Below are 22,291 nucleotides of genomic sequence, written 5' to 3'. Positions count from 1 at the left end.
TGCGCCTAAACATCACGGGTTTCTCTGCTCGAAAGACTCTCTAAAATGCCCTTGTAATTTTTTATTTTTTTCTTCTTTCAGCCAGTAAATGCTCCAAAAACGTGCATGGACAAACAGGCTAATTACACACACACACACACACACACATATACATACATATACATTATATATATATATATATATACATATACACACACACACACACACACACACACACACTGTATAATCAGCCCAATGTGCATGAGGCTTTAATCAACTACAGCTCATCAGGACAGATATACAAGAGCCAAATTTTGCCAACTTGTACTAAAAGTGGCAAGATCCCGAATTGTCGAGCTCATCCTCTATCGAGAGTAGCCACTAAATCACCAGAAGTAGTAAAGCAGACTGGAGTTCTTTGCTGCATGCTTGTCCTTGATAAAGTGACTTACTAGTAAATTGGCGTATGAGATCAACTTTTTTAAAGAATTTTGGATAATATGGGAAAGAAAGGCACAGGGAGAAAAATCAGAGGAAACCTCCCCAAAGTAAAAAAGAACTTCCATTTTTTGACAGCTGTCAACAGAGCATGTGTCTGAATTGGGAAGCCTCTTCTCTAGTTCTGTTCTGGTGTCACCTCCTAAAGACTGACATTTATTACATCTGAAATGGGTGTAAAAAGCTGGGATCCCCCTTCCCCAACCCATGTCTTCTGCCCCCATCTAGTCTTTGCAAAACTCAGAAAATAATTGCTATCTTTCCTTTTGCCCCCAGGCCTCATGGAACAGCCAACCAACTGATTTGCCAAGGTACCGCATGAAGATCAGCCTATGTCTGCTGTGTAGGTGGCAGCTGTGGTTTCCAGTAAATTTAGCAGCACGTACAACATGTGAAAAGTAGGCTTTATAGTGAATGTGGAAGCCAGCCAGACCGAGTACACTCACTTTTATATCCAGACTATAACACCTTTCAGTAGACAAGTCCAACGCAGAGAAGCAGAGAGGACAGACCGGCTTCACAGCAAAACATTTTAATGCCACTCCGGACACATTGAAATAGTTCTTCAAATAGAAGGCAACATCGTACTCAACTGACATTTAGAAATACCAGATGATTAAACGAGAACAGAGAGCCAAGATTACAATGAGCCCATATCAGAGAGGATATAGATTGGTTATGCTGGTACGATTAGGGTTTTGTAAAAATTTATTTGCAAATTGAACAGTTCAATCGCTGGAAGACCTGGGAGAGCGGCATTTTAACCAGAAGTCATCTATGCAATGGCTTGTAATCAGCATAATTAGCCGACTCTCAATCCTATACACCCATTCCCTCTGCTCATTAGAAATCAACTTTATTAAACATGTAAGCCTGAAGGGTTGTAGTCTACTTACTTAGAGAATATATGTCAGGGTGGAAAATAAAAAAAATGAAGAGAGCATTTTCAGAACGAAAGAAAGAAAGTCTAATGCCGCGTACACACAACCGGACTTTCCGGCAGACTAGTTACGATGGAATCAGTCCATCAACAGTAATATTATTTTTCCCCATCTAAAAAATCCAGACGGACCTAGAAATAGAACATGTTTCAAATCTGTCCGGACTCAATTCCTATCAGGAAAACCGTTCGTCTGTATGCTGGTCCGACAGACCAAATACGACGCAAGGGAAGCTATTGGCTAGTGAACTTTCTTTTCAAGTCCCATTTTACATCATCACGTTCAAAACAAAAACGTACTTTTGAACGGACTTAGTCCGTTTGTGTGTGGCCAAGTCTGTTCGGAAAGTCCATCGGAACTCTGCCGAAAGTCCGTCGGACCTAGTCTGCCAGAAAGTCTGGCCGTGCGTATGCGGCATTAGTGTAAAAACGAGTGTTCATCCCTTTCTCCGTAGAAAAAATAAATAAATAACCCCCCCCCCCCCCGATTAATTTCTGCTAAAATAAAAAAAAAGACACACACACACACACACACACACACACACACACACACACACACACTATACCAATAACGACTACGAAACCTACAACAGATTGCTTTACAAGCTGATAGCATATATACAAAATTGTCACTAGCTGTCCGGCATAAACATAAGTAGGGCTGCAACTAACGATTATTTTCATAATCGATTAGTTAGCCGATTAATAACCTTAAAAAAAAAAAAAAAAAAAAAAAAAAAAAAAAGAAAGCACGATGTATACATTTAGTTAATATGTAAAGTTTTAAAAAAAAAAAGGGCAATTTATTCTTAAATATCTCTATATGCAGTGGTAAATATAAATAACCAACTTTGTTAGGGAGCAAAAGATCGAATCCACTCTGAGAATAACAGAGAGAAGAGATATATACTTCATTATAACATTAGAGGGGATATATACCGCATATACCATTAGAGGAGAGATATAGTGCATATACCATTATAGGGGGTATACTGTATATACCATTAGAGGAAAGATATACTGCACATACTATTAGGAGAGAGATACTATTAAAGAGTCAATCTGGTAAATATCAGACTCATTAACTTTAACCCCACTTTGTTACTGGCCTATTAAATCGATTATGAAAATAGTAATCGATTAATTTCATAATAGATTAGTTGTTTCAGCCCTAAACATAAGCACTGCTACATGGCCTAGAGTTCAGACAAGAACAGTGAATAAAGTCCTGAACAGGATGGTCGCTTAAAGCAGGGGTCTCTAAACTTTTTTCCAAACTTTTTAAACAAAGGGCCAGTTTACTGTCCTTCAAACTTTAGGGGGCCCAAATATTTTCAGGAGGAGGAATAGTACCCCACTGTTGGTTTCAGTGGGAGGAAAAGTACCCCATCATTGGTGTCAGTAAGAATAATAGTACCCCATCATTGGTTTCAGCAAGAAGAATAAATACCCTACCATTGGAGTCAGTAGGAAGAATAGCGTCTCATTATTGGTATCAGTAGGAAGAATAGTACCCCATCATTAGTGTCAGTAGGAAGAATGGTGCACCATAGTTGGTGTCAGTGAGAGGAACAGTGTCCCAAAAGCCAGATAAAGTCAAGCAAAAGGGCCGCAGTTTGGAGACCACTGGCTTAAAGTATCAACAAAAAAAAAATCATCATTTACTATGAGCTTTATGTGAAATCTCTTCAATTATGATAATCTTCTATCCTATTGAAGGCCAACTCCACAAAACCTGACTTCCATGGCAGCTTCTTAGGACTGTAAGGACTCCCATAAAGCTAGAAGGGCATTCAGGTTACACAAACTAGAACAAATCTATCCAACACCCGACCCCGAATGCCACTGATGGCGAGTCTATGGCTACCTGTGATACTGCGTTATGGCTCAAAAAAATAAATAAAAAAGTGCTTATCTGTTCAAGGTGAGACATGGAAGCTGAAGGGCAGTTGGACTGTGTATCCCATAAAATAGAAAAAGCCAGCATCCCACAAAGAAAGTGCCACAAGCATGTTCCTCCACTGACATTCTATGTCCTACTACGAACAGATAAACACAATGCTCAGCTCAGAAATAAACACTAGCAATGAGAACGTGTTTTTCCAACCTTCTACTGAAAGTAGTCAGAGAATGCAAAGGTCACACAATCCCACCCAAAATAGCTAAATGGTTACTCCAGTGGTGAGCCAACGCCATGGAACACAGTCCTCCCTTTCCCACTGATGTCACCTCTATTATGATGGCATCATATGTCTGATATATTCTCCACGATGTAGAATAATAAACTGGGGAGCTCTGCTGTATTCAAATCTTGTCCTAACCCAACTACAAGCACCCAAAGCGGAAATATCAATGTTCAGTGAAGTTGACATTTAAATATAGTTATACGACTAGTACAGTTTTACATCTAATGTAATAAATGCCCTGCCCCAGCTGATTAATTTTCTGTGCATTTGCCTTATCTCTCAGGACTGACTGGTGTGTCTAGTTACAAACCTTCTTCATTGACATTCAGCTGTACGCATCATAATAGCTCTGCATTGTGGGAAGAATCTCTGTTCACTGACATATCAAGCAAGATTTGCCTGGGCCAAGGAAAGGCGTGTCACATGTACATGAAGCACGACAATGACATCCGCATTCCTTCCTGAAATTGCTTTGAACATGTCAAAAGGTGTTGCCACAATTCTCAGTATGAACTTTCAAAAAGAATTACAAGCTTCTATATGACCTAGCATAGGCACACATGTATACTGGCTACAGGTCTACATCACAAGAGGATTAGCCTTTGTTGCCATACAGACAAGTGTAGCACCTCTTGCCACTCTCAGCATCATACCTTCATATAAAAGTAGTAAATTAAATTGCTGCTTACATTTTTACTTGTCCTTTTCTGAAAACTCCAACTGGTATGTAATGTAAAGGCAGAGCTCCAGTCATTTGTGTTTACTAAAAGTCAGCAGCTACAAAAACTGTAGCTGCTGGCTTTTAATAAACATACTCACCTGTCCCAGGATCCAGCAATGTTCTCACCTGTGCCATCCCTTCCCTCAGTGTTCTGTCCCTGGCATCACAACTTTGGGCACCCAGCTGTGTGTGCACAGTCTTCTGGGACCAGTGATGTGTCCCAGATGAACTGCTGGTCAAATTTTGGAAAGAAAGAAGAAAAAAAGAAAGAAGAAAAAGAAAGAAGAAAAAGAAAGAAGAAAAAGAAAGAAGAAAAAGAAAGAAGAAAAAGAAAGAAGAAAAAGAAAGAAGAAAAAGAAAGAAGAAAAAGAAAGAAGAAAAAGAAAGAAGAAAAAGAAAGAAGAAAAAGAAAGAAGAAAAAGAAAGAAGAAAAAGAAAGAAAGAAGAAAAAGAAAGAAAGAAGAAAAAGAAAGAAAGAAGAAAAAGAAAGAAGAAAGGCCTCTTTCACACCAACGTGCCGTTCAGGCCCGCCTGTCAGTTTTTCAGGCGGACCTGAACGGGTGCTCCATAGAGCTCTATGGAGCGTCGGATGTCAGCGGTGACATGTCCGCTGACATCCGACCCGCTCCGATCCGAAAAAGTGTGACGGAGGAAAAAGCTATTTTTCCATCCGTCTGCGGATCGGATCGGATGACGTCGGGCACTGCGGTCCGTCGTCATCCGATCTCCCATAGGGGAGAGCGGCGCTGTGACAGGTCCGTCCCTGCGCAGTGTGCAGAGACAGACCTGTCATCTCCCTGCTCAGCGGGGATCGGCGGAGTGATCCCAGCTGAGCAAACGGACATCCACGGGGCGGATCAGAACTGATCCGCCCCGTGTGAAAGGACCCAAAAAGAAAGAAGAAAAAGAAAGAAGAAAAAGAAAGAAGAAAAAGAAAGAAGAAAAAGAAAGAAGAAAAAGAAAGAAGAAAAAGAAAGAAGAAAAAGAAAGAAGAAAAAGAAAACATTAAAGTGGAACTCCCCTGTTTGGGTAAAGCTTAGCTTTAAGGAGTGGGCTAGAGAATAAATGTTTACCATTATGAAAAAAAAAGTTTTCCCCAGTGGGGCTTTAAAACAGCAATATGACAGAGTCAGGTTATTCGTAATTGATATATAAAGAGTTTTTCGGGGTGTGCAGCTTTTTTCATCTCTCTGATGTGTCTTTCCCAAAATGTTTACCATTAACCCTGCCTGTACTGTGATAGCAGATCTCATTATTAGCTGCATACTAGAACATAGTCTGTTCTAACAAAGGATTGAAGATTTCAGGGCTTGGGTTCTGCATTGTATGGTAATGAGGGGAACTCAGCTATAGCCAACAGCACTGATCATTGTATGCAGATGATAGGGCAGGCTCCCTGCTATCAGAACACTTGAGAAGGATTCCCTCATTCGCAGGCTCCGCCTCCTATACACACACGTCATTAGGTCGTTGACTTCGTCAGTAGGGGCACCCCTACTGATGAAGTCAATGCCCTGAGGACACGCTTATAGGGGTGGAGCCTGCATAATGATGTCACATTGCGGCCATCTGAAGACTTGGTTTGTCTAAAAGTGCCAAAACTTGAAAGTGTATCCACCATTCTTTATACAAATAAATATTCTTAAACGGAGAGCATTAGATGTTGCCTTCTTTCTTGCATATTCCATACTATCCGGTAGGACGATTGGGGCTCTTAGGAACCCAAACAAGTTGTCTGCGATAAAGGCGCTTCAAGTGTCTACACCATGCTAGTAATCCTCATTATCCCCAGAGGGGAACACTGCTGATTTTGACTCATATGAGGTGAGCATCCTGTGATATTGGTGGAGGCGAGCACAAGCACTAAGTTTGAATACTTTGCACTTGCGGTGAATTGATTGTTTTTGGATCCACTTCAAATCAGTCACCAGCATATTTCTTATGAACTTTTTTTCTACTTATATTTACATTGTGGATTTAATTGTATAATGCACATGTGGAGATCACAAGTTTGGCTGTCCATTTTCTTTTACGGATTGGCCAATGTATAGCAGATTCATCTCAGAAGTCACACAAAGAAGGACTCTCATTTAGCAAATCTTGGACAAAGTTGTCAGAAAATCCGATCATTCGGAACATGGTGACGTTCGTTGCATACGACGGGACTACCTGGAGGCTAGTAGCCAATAGCTTTGGTCTCATAATTTAATCTTAGCATGTGTGGCACTTGTTCCGATCGTTTGTAGAGAATTCCGACGGACAAAGTCCGATCGGATTTTGTTGTCGGAAAATTTTAGATCCAGCTCATACTTCCCTCCCAGCCCCCGCCCTCGGGATTTCCGACGGAAAAAGTCTGATGAACCCACACACGATCGGATTTCCCGACAACATAATCCAATTGGACCTTTTCCGTTGGAAAATCCGACCGTGTGTACAGGGCATTAGAAGCGAAGATGTATCTATGTGTAACCTTCTTTAAAAACAACTCCTGGTGACCAACTAAAAGGGGAAAGACTCAAATTGTCCAATATGGATTTTCCTGGGCAATCTCTATAGGGGGTTTCCCATAGCTAAATCCAGGGGAAGGGGCAGATTTAGTTCAAATCAGCATTTATGTTACAGTTGTACTAACCATTCATATAGTGGTGACATCTTCCAACTGGCAGCTCATGTCTATATTATAGCACTGTAGATTATATACAAATATTTGCAGAAATCCTTTCCAGAAGCTCAAAGTTATACAAAGTTTGTTGCTTGGCCTACTTTCCTTTTATCCTAAGCCACAATACAATGAGGATCCTGTAATGACACAAAACCTCAGTGTGCAGAAAAATGCACATGCCTCTATAATGAAAGGCAGAAGCAGTTGAATGGAGCTGATTGATCTGGTTGGCCGTGCAGGCTCAGATTACACGCTGAAGCAGTGATTGTGAGATTGAATCGCCTGGCTGAACTCCGGACAGAAATCAGTGTAATAAGTGCTTCTCAGCTGCCTTCTACGTGGTTTAAATACAAGTTGCATTCACTGAATGCTAACATTATTGACAGTTATTAAGTGAACAATTCCTAGTTTATGTGCAGGAAACAGACACATCCATATAGTACAATAATATCAAAGTACAGTTGTATACTTAGCAAACCAGAAGTACAATAAGGAAAGGCTCGTGACGCAAGAACACCGATATGATGTTTGCTCTGCTGAGTGCCGAAGCACTGGCCCAGCCCCGTATTATCCTGACAAGTCTTCACCGACTGATGGCGTTGAAACTGAAAAACAGCGACATTTCCAACTTCTTAGAGCCCATTCACACCTATGTCTGCGTGCTGGTGGTAATGTACCACCTAAGTGTGAATGGGTCCTTATAGTTGGCCTTTAACCACTTCAATACTGGCCACTTACACCCCCTTCCTGCACAGGCCATTTTCAGCTTTTGAATGACAATTGCGCGGTCATGCTACACTGTAACCATGTGAAATGGTTATCATTTTCTTCACACAAAAAGAGCTTACTTTTGGTGGCATTTAATCATTCCAGGGTTTTGTTTTGTTTTGTTTTTTTAGGAAAAAAATAAAGCCCAAAAATTTTGAAATGGGCACTGATGAGACGGCACAAATATGCCGCACTTATGGGCACTGGTGGCTAATGGGCACAGATAGGCATTGATGGGCAGCAGTGATGACCAGCACTGACTGGCATCCCTAATGGGCACAGATTGCCACTGATTGCTGGGCATTTAATTGTAATTAGGGCACTGATCATCAGTGCCCGGATTACATACCTAGCTGTCCCCTGTGAGGAGATGCCACTGATCGGCTCTCCTCTCCTCACACTCCGTCAGTGTGAGGCAAGGAGCGCCGATTACTGACATCTCCATGTTTACATGTGACTGGTCCTAGCAACACCCCAGGGGCGCGCAAGAGCAGTCATTCTGGGAGGTAGTACTATGACATCATCCCAGAATGAGAGTTGCACCACCCAGCTGGTGGGTGGGTGGCAAGTGGTTAAACACACAATAAACTGCAGCTCATAGATGGAGTCAGCCACAGAGTCAGCCACATAGAAAGGAATGGGACTTCTACCAAAAAGAAATTGTAAAGTCGCATTTTTTTTGGTCAAAAAATATCAAACATGTTATACTTACCTGCTCTGTGAAATGGTTTTGCACAGAGCAGCCCTGATCCTCCTCTTCTCTGGTCCCTCTTATGTGCTCCTGGCCCCTCCCTCTTGTTGAGTGCCCCCATAGCAAGCAGCTTGCTATGGGGGCATCTGAGCCGAGCCATAGCTCTGTGCATCCATTCAGACACAGAGCCACGCTTTGGCCCCGCCCCCCCATTGGCTAACCGACTTTGAGCGACAGTAGCGGGTGCCAATGGAGCAGCTGCTGTGTCTCAGGAGGGAGAGTCCTGGACGGCCGAGGTACTAGTGGAAATCGCTGGATCGAGATAGGGCTCGGGTAAGTGTTAGGGGGGCTGAGGGGGGATGCTGCACACAGAAGGCTTTTTATCTTAATGTATGAAGATAAAAAAAATAAAAAAATAAAAATAATAAACACACACACCACACAACAACACTTCTGACTTTACAACCACTTTAAAGCTGAAGATTAGAGTTTTACATAGCCAAGTATACCTGTGGGATCCCTATGAAAGCTGGAAATCACTATAGTTAGCACCGCTACTCCAGTGATCTCCACTAGCTTCTGTGCCATTCAGGGAACACTAAATGAATGCAAAGTGTTCTTTGAATTGACAAAGTGGAGGAGGAATGAGGTGTGCTCTATGTGAATTTCTGCAGCTTCTAGTGCACAGCGTGCAGTGAAAGCATAGTAAGCAGTTTGAGTAAAGGGAGAAAAAAAAAAAAAAAAAAAAAAAAAAAAAAAAAAAAAAAAAAGCATATACAACCATACAAGACTGAAGGGAAATCTGGAGTTCAGCTTTAAACAAATGTCCTTACCACTCCATTTACTTTATTACGGGTCAGTCAAATCCCATTAAAAGTGTTACTAAACCCAGGACCCTGCATTCACTATATCTGATCTACCAAAGTACTTAGAAATGCAAATTATTTTAGTGAATAAACTGCTAAATACCCTTTCTCATCAGAAGTATATAGCAGTCATATGACTTCTATCAATGTCAGGGTAAAGCTTGTAGAGGATTTTTCATTCTACTCCAACTGTCTTATTAGGCTGCAGGACCCCTAACCCTCTGTCTGGAGAGTGCCAATTGGCCCTGTGCTGATCACATGCACCCTCCCAAGGAAAAAAAATTTTAAATAATAATAAAAAATAATAAAAAAAACCTGACCCTTTTTTTTTTTTTTTTTTTTTTTTTTTTTTTTTTTAGCTGGCTCCTTGGTTCCAAGCAAGTTTGTCAAGTTCCGTTTTAGACCATCCCAGAATGCAGTGTAGAGCAGCCTTTCTCGACTAGGATCCATCCAGAGGTTGCTAGGGGTTCCTTGAGCAACCTTTGCCTCTCAGATAAGCAACTATCAACATTATCTTTTTCGCCATCTGTAAAAGGGGGGGGGGGGGGTGGCATGGGCAGTGACCATCACATGAATGTACTGTGAACTTATGATATAGTAATTATTAGCAGGGGTTTCCTGATCCTCGACAGACATTTCAAAAGGTTCCTCCATGTTAAATAGAATGAGAAAGACTGGTCTGGAAAGACTCTCTGACATTAGCTGACAGTCTCGCAATCTAACAACTTCAGGAAAGATCTTCTACCTATGATGCATCTACAGACACCACAATTGGCAGCTCATTAGGAGGAAGGAGGAAGGATAATGAACAGACACGTGACAATATGTCATCAGATTGCTTATTTTACCCGTGATGAGCCAGCTCTGGGGTTTTCAAAGACTTCCCTCAAGTCAAAACCTAAATTAAGTGGAATACAACGCTATATTATAATTACTCAAAAGGCATCCACAATGACAAAACAAGCCAAGCCAATTCATTTTAAAGACAAAAAACACTTAAAAATCTACTAGACGGGACTGATTATTATAGTCACACATTCTGAGAAAATCACGACATTTCAAACATCTCCCCTATGCAAGTACCGTAAACCATTTGCTTACTTTTTTTTGGGACAAGTGCCAGACAAAAAACAAAACAAGTAATCAGTCTAAAAACAAATATAACAAGATGAATGAAGGTTTACAAAGACCCCCTGCACAGCTCTGACACCAGGAGATGTGTGCAAAGTCAAGAACCTACAGAGAGGACAAGACACATCTCCAGGAGGAACCCATTTATCTTACATAAAGATAACAAAGACCAATTAGGGATGAGGAGTCCTTGTGAAATGGTAAAAGACATGGATGGCCAACAACTAAACAATAGACAAATTACTGCCCCAGCTCTCCAGGAGAGTGTTTACCAACCTGCTGGCGTTCACGGGCAAACCTATTTTATTTCAACCTCATTCGTTAAGTTACTAAAGCTGGTCATAGATGGCTAAAGCCTAGTACAAATGTTTTTTTCGTTCAACCTAATAGGCTGAATGTTAAAAAAAAAAAAAAAAACTGAAGAGCTCGGGTTGAACCGATGTACTAACAATGCATAGTTAGTACAGCGGTTTCCTCAAGCTCTTCAGTTTTTTTTTTTATGTTCTCCCACATTGAGTTATTGTGTTCTGACAGGGGGACGGCCCACCCTCCAGAAAACTGCAGACTTTTTTCGGTCATGTGCAACAGAAGCCAGCTGAGCGGCTGGTTTCTGTCGGACTAGCTGCAATACGCATGGGCCAAATAGGACTGGTCAATAGAAACTGGCTAACGTCGCCCAATATGTGGCCTGTGTATACGGCCCATAACAAGTTCCTCCATCCATACAAACGAGGTGGAATCGCCCCCCCATCACCAGAACATTGTATTCAGACAACAGGACCTGAGATAGAGAATCATTTTCCTGCATGTCCCTTCAAAAGTTGATCAAGCCATCAACTTCTGTGGAAAAGGGGCAGCCACACCGATTGAAATTCCGCCGGTCCCTGCTGAATCTGGCCACACACACACACTAGTAGATTTTTGTACGAATATTAATGGAAAAACTTCTCATGAGCACATGACAAATGTCATTCAAAAGCTTAACATTGGATTTTGGAGTGAATGGACGTTTTCAAATGAAAAAAAACAGAAAATTCACAGTTAAAAATTAGACTGTTTAAAGAAAAATTCTCCATTCTGCTCCTTCTAATCTTTTTAATGTGGTCGAAAATGAACATTGATTTGACCCCACTAAAAATCAAAAAAAAAAAAAAAACGGATGTACTTAAAATACAAAATTTTGAAAATAAATTCTACTAGTGGAAGCCCAGTTTAAAACCTTAACTCCAAACTTTCTGAAGGTACACAGAAACACCTTTATTTCCGATAAGAATCTGCAGTGGTGTACGTGGGACTTTGTTAGGACGGCTATGATGGATGAACAGAGAGGTGTTTGTGTCCAGAAAGCACACATCCTGAATAACAGGATCTGGACAGAAACCAATAATCCTACCTTTCTCTGCCTTCGCCTACAAACTCAATCACTCATCTACATACAGTATATGACCAAGAGATGCATAATCCACATACAACTTCAGACCAACATGGGACCAATAAAGGGACAGTGTTGAGATATATATATACACAATTTGTTTTAATCCATGAGATCACCAAGTATGCCTACACATGATTGCCAGCATGTCTATAAACTAGGTTTCTATAAATTGAGATACAATACATATGGATCTTATTTAATCATTTAAAAAAAAAAAAAAAAAAAAAAAAATTGTGCTAACCCATAGTAACCAAACACTCCTCTATGCATGTCAAGCAACTAAAGCAGTAGCAAACTCCACTTTTTTTATTTATACCTACAGGTAAGGCTTGCCTGTAGGTACAGCAAATACTAAAACAAGCACAGTTTAGGAGACATTTACTTTAGCAGTCATCAGTGCAGGAGCACTGCACTCCCAATGGATGGCATACCGTCCATTGAAAGATAGCTATGCCGTGCCCGCAAATCCTGTGCGGGCACGGCATATCATGTGTCATCATTGCTCAGCCATTCAAACAGCTGGAGCCTGTGAACTCGGAATGTGAAGGAAGCACACCGCTGGACGGCTTCATTTTCAGGCAAGTCATTCATAACGATCTAGAATTTCCCCACACAAAAAAAAAATTGTTTGTGGAATGTTTGTTGGATTTTCTAACAGTTAACAGGGACAAAATTGATGGTTTTCAACTATATAGAGGAGAAATTTCAAAGGCTCAGGATGAAAACGTTAAAGTGGTTGTAAACTTCAGACAAGAAAAATGAACAAAGCATATCCCTCTATAGTGTGTAATTGTCTCAATTCAGAGCATTAAGTGTCATTTTTTGGCTGCTGCTTTGTTCCTCTGAAGTAGAAAAGATGTAGCTGGATAGCCGCACTCTGAAATATTCAACTTTATTTCAAAAATGTAATTAAAATCATAGCATCTAGGCTGGTAAACAGACTAACTGCACAGCCGCTGACATGTTTCACACCGAACGCGGTGCTTAGTCATAGCTAATGAGCAGAATATACATACATACATACATACATACATACATACATACACACACACACACACGCAATTAGACAAATGAATAAAATACGTGTATGACAAGATAGCTTTGTTCCTCTGCCATCAAAACAAAAATAAAAAATAATCAATCGCTTCTGATAAGTTTTCCTGACACCAAGAGATAAAATGGTGACAGGGGAGGGAGCTCCAGATGATTGACAGCCACAGCTCTGTTCCTTAGACCCCATACACACTATTAGATTTTCTGCAGATTTACCAAAACCATGTAGTGCAAGGGCCTGCCTGATTGCATACAAATTGAAACTCTTAACCCCTTGCCAACCAGCTCGCGCCGATACACGTTGGCAGAAGGGCACATACAGGCATATTAAAGTGGTTTTATAGTCATTTTTATAAGTTTAACCTACAGGTAAGCCTATAATAAGGCTTACCTGTACGGTTTAGGAGATATTCCCCTCGCAATTACGCCGTTGACTGCAGCAGCGAATGCGCACAGGGGATTCTCGGCTGAAAGTCTGGCAGACGGCGGGCTCTGCCGGAAAGAATTCTCCCGAGCGCATGCGCGGGAGTAACGATATTGCGGCTCCGGCCACTCACAGCGCCTGAGCTGTAATACTCGGAAGACACGCAAAGGGAACATGTCAGCTCCCTCGGCGTGGATCGGGGCAGATTTCGGGGCCTCGTTCTAAGGTAAGTATTTCATAATGAGCTAGTATGGGGTGCATATTAGCTCATTATGCATTTTCCCACGTCAGCGGGTTCACTCCCACTTTAACCAGTTGCCGACCGCCGCACGCCGATGTACGTCGGTAGAATGGCACGGGCAGGCATAAGGACTTACATGTACGTCCCTTGCCTCCCTGCGGCGGTCGGTTTTCGTCCGGGAGCGATCCGGGACGAGGGGGCGGCCATTCATTCATGGCCACCCCCTCGCGATCGCTCCCGACGAATAGAAATCCCCGGTGACATCACTTCCTCTCCTGTAATGTAAACACAGGAGAGGAAGTGATGTATTCTCTCCTCCGTGTCGGTATTTTTCGTTCCGACACGGAGGAGAGCGGATCGGTGAGTTGCACCAACACTCTACACACACAGTAGAACATGCCAGGCACACTCACACCCCCCCTTTACCCCCCGATCACCCCCCCAATTACCCCTGCCCCCCAGTCACAGTGACACCAATGTCATTTTTTTTTTTTATTTTTTTTTTTTGCATTGGTGTCATTTGTGACTGTAATAACTGTTAGGGCAGTTAGAGTTAGCCCCCTTTAGTTCTAATGTACCCCCCTAACCCCCCCAATAAAGGTTTAACCCCGAGATCACCCCCCGTCGCCAGTGTCACTAAGGCTGGGTTCACATTGCAGCGGTTTATGAGAACGAATGTGATTCGCACCGCACTGCAGTGCAAATCACATCCGATCTCTGTGCGATTCGAGTTCAGCCATTCGCCGCACCCGCCGCACCCGCCGCACCTGCCGCAAATTCGCACGGGACCCTTTTTTTGGCCCGCAGCAGAATCGGATCGCATGGGTGTTCACACCATGCGATCCGAGTTTGCAGATCGCACTGCGATATGCGAACTGATCTGGGGGTGTCAGTAACATTTCACTGACACGCCCAGCAGTTCGCATAGGGCAGTGTGAACTGCCGCCGGGAGGCATGCGATGCGGGAACCCGCCGCGGATTCGCGGCGTTTCCGCATCGCTCCAGTGTGAACCCAGCCTAATAAGCGATCATTTTTCTGATCGCTGTATTAGTGTCACAGGTGACGCTAGTTAGGCAGGTAGGCATTTAGGTTCGCTGCAGCTTTTTATAGCGCCAGGGACCCCCATATACTACCGCATAAAGCCCCCTAATTGCCCCCTAGTTAACCATTTCACCAGTGATCACCATATAACTGTTACAGGTGACGCTGGTTGGTTAGTTATTTTTTTATAGTTTCAGGGCACCCGCCATTTATTACCTAGTCTCACTAGTGTACCCCTAAATTTAGGGGTGTCTACTTTCCAAAATGGGGTCATTTGGGGGGGGTTTGTGCCATCTTGGCATTTTATGGCCTTCAAAACTGTAACGCCCTTAGAAAGCCTGAAGGCGGTGCTTGGTTTTCGGGGCCCCGTACGCGGCTAGGCTCCCAAAAGTCCCACATATGTGGTATCCCCGTACTCAGGAGAAGCAGCAGAATTTAATTTTGGGGTGTCATTTCACATACGCCCATGGCATGCGTGAGCAATATATCATTTAGTGACAACTTTGTGAAAAAAAAAAAAAATAAAAAAAAAAAAGTTTGTAATTTTCCCGCAACTTGTGGCAAAATATAAAATATTCCATGGACTCAACATGCCTCTCAGCAAATAGCTTGGGGTGTCTACTTTCTAAAATGGGGTCATTTGTGGGGGTTTTGTGCCATCTTGGCATTTTATGGCCTTCAAAACTGTAATAGGTAGTGAGAAGTGAACTCAAAAATTTACGCCCTTAGAAAGCCTGAAGGCGGTGCTTGGTTTTCGGGGCCCCGTACGCGGCTAGGCTCCCAAAAAGTCCCACATATGTGGTATCCCCGTACTCAGGAGAAGCAGCAGAATTTATTTTGGGGTGTCATTTCACATACGCCCATAGCATGTGTGAGCAATATATCATTTAGTGACAACTTTGTGTAAAAAAAAAAAATAAATTTTTTTTTTGTCATTATTCAATCGCTTGAGGCAAAAAAATAAAATATTCAATGGGCTCAACATGCCTCTTATCAATTTCCTTAGGGGGTCTACTTTCCAAAATGGGGTCATTTGGGGGGGTTTTGTACTGCCCTGCCATTTTAGCACCTCAAGAAATGAGATAGGCAGTCGTAAACTAAAAGCTGCGTAAATTCCAGAAAACGTACCTTAGTTTGTAGATGTGACAACTTTTGCGCAAACCAATAAATATATAATTATTGACTTTTTTTTTACCAAAGACATGTGGCTGAATACATTTTGGCCTAAATGTATGACTAAAATTGAGTTTATTGGATTTTTCTAATAACAAAAAGTAGAAAATATAATTTTTTTTCAAAATTTGCGGTCTTTTTACGTTTATATCGCAAAAAATAAAAATCGCAGAGGCAATCAAATACCATCAAAAGAAAGCTCCATTTGTGGGAAGAAAAGGACGCAAATTTTGTTTGGGTACAACATTGCATGACCGCGCAATTACCAGTTAAAGCAGCGCAGTGCCAAAGTGTAAAAAGACCTCTGGTCATTTACCAGCAAAATGGTCCGGTCTGAAAGTGGTTAACGTACCTGTAAGTTGCCCTTGCTGATGTAAACAAGCATTTCCCCATTCTTCCTAGTGACAGGACACTGATCACCGCTCCCTGTGATCGGGAGCTGTGATCAGTGTCATGTCACGTCACATGTAGCCCATCCCCCCCCTACAGTTAGAATTATTCCCTAGGACTCACTTAACCCCTGCAGCGCCCCCTAATGGTTAACCCCTTTACACAGTAATCAGTGCATTTTAATCGCACTGATCGCTGTATAAATGGTCCCAAAATAGCGCCAAAAGTGTCCGATCTGTCTGCCATAATGTTGCAGTAAAAAAAAAAAAAAAAATAAAAAAAATAAAAAAATCGCAGATCGCTGCCATTACTAGTAGGAAAAAAAAAAATTATAAAAATGCCACAAAACTATCCCCTATTTTGTAGATGCCACCATTTCTGCACAAACCAATCAAACGCTTATCGCGATTTTTTTTTTACCAAAAATATGTAGAAGAAAACGTATCGGGCTAAACTGAGGGAAAAAAAAAAATTATATATATTTTGGGGATATTTATTATAGCAAAAAGTAAAAAAAATACTGCATTTTTTTTTCAAAATTGGCGCTATTTTGTTTATGGCGCAAAAAAATTAAAAAATAATAAAAACGCAGAGGTGATCAAATACCACCAAAAGAAAATTTGTGGGGGAAAAAAAGGATGTCAATTTTGTTTGGGAGCCACGTCACACGAACGCGCCAATTGTCAGTTAAAGTGGCAGTGCCTAATTGCAAAAAACGCTCTGGTCTTTGGCCAGCCAAATGGTCCGGGGCTTAAGTGGTTAAGATTTGACCTCATAGTATATGGTTTTGGTAAATCTGAAGAAAATCTAATAGTGTATATGGGGTCTTAGTGAAAGGGGGTGTGTCCCTTCCCTCCAATCAACAGTCCATATTCCCATCTCACACATTCCTGGAATAAGCTCATAGAGTACTGGGTGCTGTAGAGACAGCTGGCTGGATACTAGAGCCTATGTGATATGTCGATATTCACCAGCACACCAAGGATCATTAATTTAGTCCAAACTGTTTTTTTATTGAAAGTGATCAGATCATAAAACGGTGAAGTGGAACGTTTCTGAGCCACGCAGGCATAGCCAACGAAGGGGTCCTGCATGGCTCCAAAACGTTGCACTACACCGTTTTGTGATCTGATCATTCTTTGAATAAAAATTTTTTTTTAAAAAGTTTGGACAAAATTGCTGATCCTTGGTGTGCTGGCGAATAATCTACATTTCCCTCCAATCAGCTCTCAGAGCTCTCCTCACTGAGCTCTGCAGAGTGTGACTTCAACTCTCCGCCCCCTTTTTTCTGACCTCTCAGACAAGCTTTATAATTCAGTACTTTGAACAGTTGTAAAAAGGTGAGGGCTGCAAACAAACAGGTACAACTTATGTAGGAGGATTGGCTTCATCTCTGTATCACCTGAGACCAGTCACTTTACTGGTATATGTAAGAGTTTACAACCACTTCAACTAATTTCTAACTGTTAATGTGGTCATCAGATGGGAAAAAAAAACCATCGGTATTCTATCGGCAGCACAGTGGCTTAGCTGTTAGAATGAGCGGTATTGGATCAAAGCCCAACCAGGGCACTACCAGCATGAAGTTGCCATGTTCGCACCTCTGCGTACATGGGTCACACGCCCCCCCCCCCCCCCCCCCCCCCCCCAAACTCCAAATCTGCAGTAAGACCTGTTTGTAATAGTAAAACATGCTCAATCAAGCTTTTTGGAAGCCTGAGTGCAAGGATTAAACAGCAGAAAACTGAGCGGAGGATGGCAGTAATCCGATAGACTGTTATGGGTTCCTGCACTTTGCCCCTACCTACTGCTCTGCACACAAATTTATGACTTCTCAGTTAGTCTTTCAATAAAAACAGGAATTATTACTAAACAAAACAAAATCATAATAGATCACTAATACTACTTGGTATAAAACAAGGGCTCTGCGTGTAAAAACATACATAGCAATGTATCCATATTCAGAGATGTAACGTTACAATGTACAGTAAAGTCATGTGAAGAAATCTTTTTCCTCCCGAGGCTTCAATGCTGGACATGAAGGATCATAGTAACAAGGAATACAGAACAAATGCTTCCCATGCGTGTTTGTTTCTAAATGGCTCATCCATAACAATAAACACAATAGTGTCCTAATATAGACATGAATGTCACATGAAAGGTGACCTAAAAATACCATCAATTGTGTCAAAATTGCTGAAGGCAAATAAGACACAGAAGTCATTCCAGCAGATGTGGCGCAGATACAGATCACAGCGTTCAACACATTGCCACCGGAGAGCTGTCAGCAGCAGCCAGACCAATACACACTATCCAAGGTATCCACATCATGGACCTCAGGTAGAAGAAGAGGAGGTGGTGCACAAAACTACAGAGTTTATTCAACAGAGACACAAATGTGATTTGGTAAAGTATTGCAGAGATATTAAACTAAGGATAAATCAAGACAATGCCACCAGCTACAGGAGGGTGTGCCTGAAATGGCAACAGTAATGTGAATTAGAACCAAGATTTGCCAACCATATGTAAAATTTGTCCCAAGAAATGCCAACAGTGATATGACAGTCCCAGAGATACTCAGAGCCACACAATGGTGCTCAGGAGGTGCCAACAGCAAGATGTTGCTGCAAAGATGCCTACAACTACACAAAAGGTAACCTCGGAGATGTCTACAACAACACAATGATGCCCATAATTACACAAAGGTAGCCTCAGAGGTGTCTACAACTACACAATGATGCCTACAACTACACAAAGGTAACTTCAGAGATGTCTACAACTACACAAAAAGGTATCCTCAGAGGTGTCTACAACTAAACAATGAAGCCTACAATTACACAAAGATAGCCTCAGGTTTCTACAACTACACAACTGTTGCACTAGAGATGGCTACAACTATACGATGGTGCCTTAGCGTGTACCTACAAACCCAGTGGTGCCCCAAAGATGCCTACAACTACACAACGGTGCATTAGAGTATACCTATAAAGCCACCGACTACACGATGGTGCCCCAGAGGGGTCCACAAATAAACATTGGTGCCGCAGGAATGCCTACAACTATACAATGGTGCCCCAGGGATGCCTACAACTAAATGATGGTGCCCCAGAGGTATCTACAACTACTTAATTGTTCCCAAATGATGCCAGCAATGATATTACTGTACATCAGAGGTACATGAGCCAGGAGTCCACATCCAATGTGTTCCGTACCCCCAGAGATGCTCTATAAAGTAACTCCTGAGCAGCCAGACATATAAGGCAGAGATGCAGGAGGTCCCGAGAGCTCTGTGTGTTTTGGGGCCACCGACAAGAGGGTGTCCCCCACAGTCACTGTCCCCAGGCCGTAGGGTAAAGTCACCATTGTGCTGGGTCACCAGGGAGGCAGAGAACAGGAGATGGGTGCTGACGCTCTCGAGGTCCCTACAGAAGGAGGTGCCCTCAGGCAGAGCACAGGAGATGGGTGCTCACCCTGTCAGGGGACCCTATAGAGGGAGGTGTGCTCCTATAGGGACACCGAGAGGGTGAGCACACGAGGTAGGTGCTCACCCTCTCGGTGTCACCAATAGAAGGAGGTGTCCTGGGGCAGAGCACAGGAGATGGGTGCTGACCTTCTCGAGGTCCCACAGGAGATGGGTGCTCACCCTCTTGGGGTCCCTATAGAAGGAGGTGCCCTCAGGCAGAGCACAGGAGATGGGTGCTCACCCTCTTGGGGTCCCTATAGAAGGAGGTGCCCTCAGGCAGAGCACAGGAGATGGGTGCTCACCCTCTTGGGGTCCCTATAGAAGGAGGTGCCCTCAGGCAGAGCACAGGAGATGGGTGCTCACCCTCTTGGGGTCCCTATAGAAGGAGGTGTCCTCTGGCAGAGCCCCCGGTGCCCCCTATACTCACCACACATGCTGTCTCTTTCTCTGTGATCCGGGGCTGAGGAAAATGTCACTGTGTGTCTCTGACTCAGTCTGCAGCTAGTACAGTCTCGGCCACTCTACATAAGCACCACACAGAGCTGCACCTGACGTCACCAGGACTATGCTCAATCTGTCTATTGGACAGCCCAGCGCCTGTCATTCCCGGCAAGTGTACTCATTGGGCACTCCCCTGTGATAATCCCCACCCCCAGCCCCGTCTATCCGGTGATTGGTGGGAGGAGAACAGGGCACGCCTGGCCCTGGCAGCAGTGACGTGGCCGGATCCAACTCTTAGAGAGCCACCGAGCAGACGGTGACTATACAGGGTGGGCGGGACCGCACGGACATGATGGGCGGGGCAGGGTACGTCAATCGGACTCCGCCTTGTTCTCTACGCCATTCACAATTCACGTCTGCGGACAGGGGGCTCAGCCAATGGGCTGTGATGGAGCCGAGGAGGGGGGAGGGGCGGGGATACAGAATACTGCACAGAGCTCAGGGTGTGCTATAGTGATATACATCATACATATACATTATATTATACCTTACAGTGTAAGCTCCAGGAGCAGAGTCCTTCTAATGGTGTGATACATGATTGATTTCTTTTCTGATCCATCTCTTCCAATAGAATAATTGATCTCTAGTCAACAACCCATTCAATCAATATGCTGCACTCTGGAAGTGGCTTTCAATCAATCAGCTATAATTGTATCTTATCAATCACATCTCTGTTTCCAGCATGTCATCGCATGATCTGATCAATGAAATCACCCCGGATCTCAGTGATGCAAAACAATTTATATTATTCTGCCCTGGCTGATCGACTGATTGAATCTGATCAATATTGAGTCTAAATTTTATTTATTTATTACATTTAGTTATATAGCACCAACAATTTACACAGCACTTTACATACACTATATTACCAAAAGTATTGGGACGCCTGTCTACACGCACATGATCTTCAATGGCATCCAAGTCTTAGTCCATAGGGTTCAATATTGAGTTGGCCCACCCTTTGCAGCTGTAACAGCTTCAACTCTCCTGGGAAGGCTGTCCACAAGGTTTAGGAGTGTGTCTATGGGAATGAATGATCATTCTTCCAGATTTGCATTTGTAAGGTCAGGCACTGAAATGGACAAGAAGGCCTGGCTCGCAGTCTCCACTCCAATTCATGCCAAAGGTGTATTAGGTTGAAGTCAGGACTCTGTGCAGGCCAGTCGGGTTCCTCCACCCCAAACTCACTCATCCTTGTCTTTATGGACCTTGCTTTGTGCACTGGTCCAAATCATGTGGTGGAGGGGAGATTATGGTGTGAGGATGTTTCAGGGGTTGGGCTTGGCCCCTTAGTTTCAGTGAAGGGAACTCTTACAGTGATTGTAAACCTTTTTTTTTTTTTTTAAATAACAAACCTGATATCGTTTCCTGCTCTGTGTAAGGGTTTTGCACAGAGTGGCCCCCATCCCCCTCTTCTGGGGTCCCCCGCGGCGCTCCTGGCTCCTCCTTTTCTCGAGTGCTCCCTCAGAGAGCCGCTTTCCATGGGGGCACTTGTGCGGGCACGTCAGAGTCCTGCTGCTGCATCCATTGACACAGACAGCAGGACTTTGCACCGCCCCCGGCTCCCCTGTCACTGGATTTTATTGACATTGCCATTGGCTCCCGCTGCAATCAATCTATCCAATAAGGACCCAAGACACCGGCTGGAGCTGCTGTGCTCGTCCCCGTCGATGGAACGATCAAGCTCAGGTAAGTAAAAGGGGGGCTTTTGGGGCTGCTGCAGCTCAAAAGGTTTTTCACCTTAATGCATAGAATAATGCATTAAGATGAAAAACCCTGAGGGTGATCAATGTGCTGATCTATTGTACTCCAGTACTTTTTAAACTGCTGTAAACTGCTTTCCCTTCAATAAAAAAATGTTATTGTAAAAAAAATAAAAAAATAAAAAAAAACCCTTTAAGGTGTCAGCATACCAAAACATTTTGGACAATTTCATGCTCCCAAGTTTATGGGAACAGTTTGGGGATGGCTCCTTTCTGTTCCAACATGACTGCGCACCAATGCACAATGGAAGGTCCATAAAGACATGGATAAGCGAGTTTGGGGTGGAGGAACTTGACTGGCCTTCACAGAGTCCCGACCTCAACCCAATAGAACACCTTTGGGATGAATTAGAGTGGAGACTGC

General features: G+C 43.0%; 1 protein-coding gene across 2 annotated transcripts in view; it reads right to left on the bottom strand.

The window, feature by feature from the left end:
* The window catches only part of LOC143960670 (glutamine--fructose-6-phosphate aminotransferase [isomerizing] 1), a 54,061-nt gene extending 33,808 nt beyond the window's left edge, over positions 1-20,253 (bottom strand). For both annotated transcript variants that reach the window (XM_077469467.1, XM_077469468.1), the window contains exon 1: positions 20,091-20,253. In XM_077469467.1, coding sequence (XP_077325593.1) covers positions 20,091-20,097 — 7 coding nt within the window. In that variant the 5' untranslated portion in view covers positions 20,098-20,253. The remainder of the gene's footprint in view (positions 1-20,090) is intronic.
* Positions 20,254-22,291: the final 2,038 nt, after the last annotated feature.

The sequence above is a fragment of the Lithobates pipiens genome, unplaced genomic scaffold, assembly GCF_037356315.1.
Source record: "Lithobates pipiens isolate NorthernLeopardFrog02 unplaced genomic scaffold, aLitPip1_a1.2 Scaffold_8, whole genome shotgun sequence".
NCBI lineage: Eukaryota > Metazoa > Chordata > Amphibia > Anura > Ranidae > Lithobates > Lithobates pipiens.
This window is presented reverse-complemented; position numbering and strand designations above follow the sequence as displayed.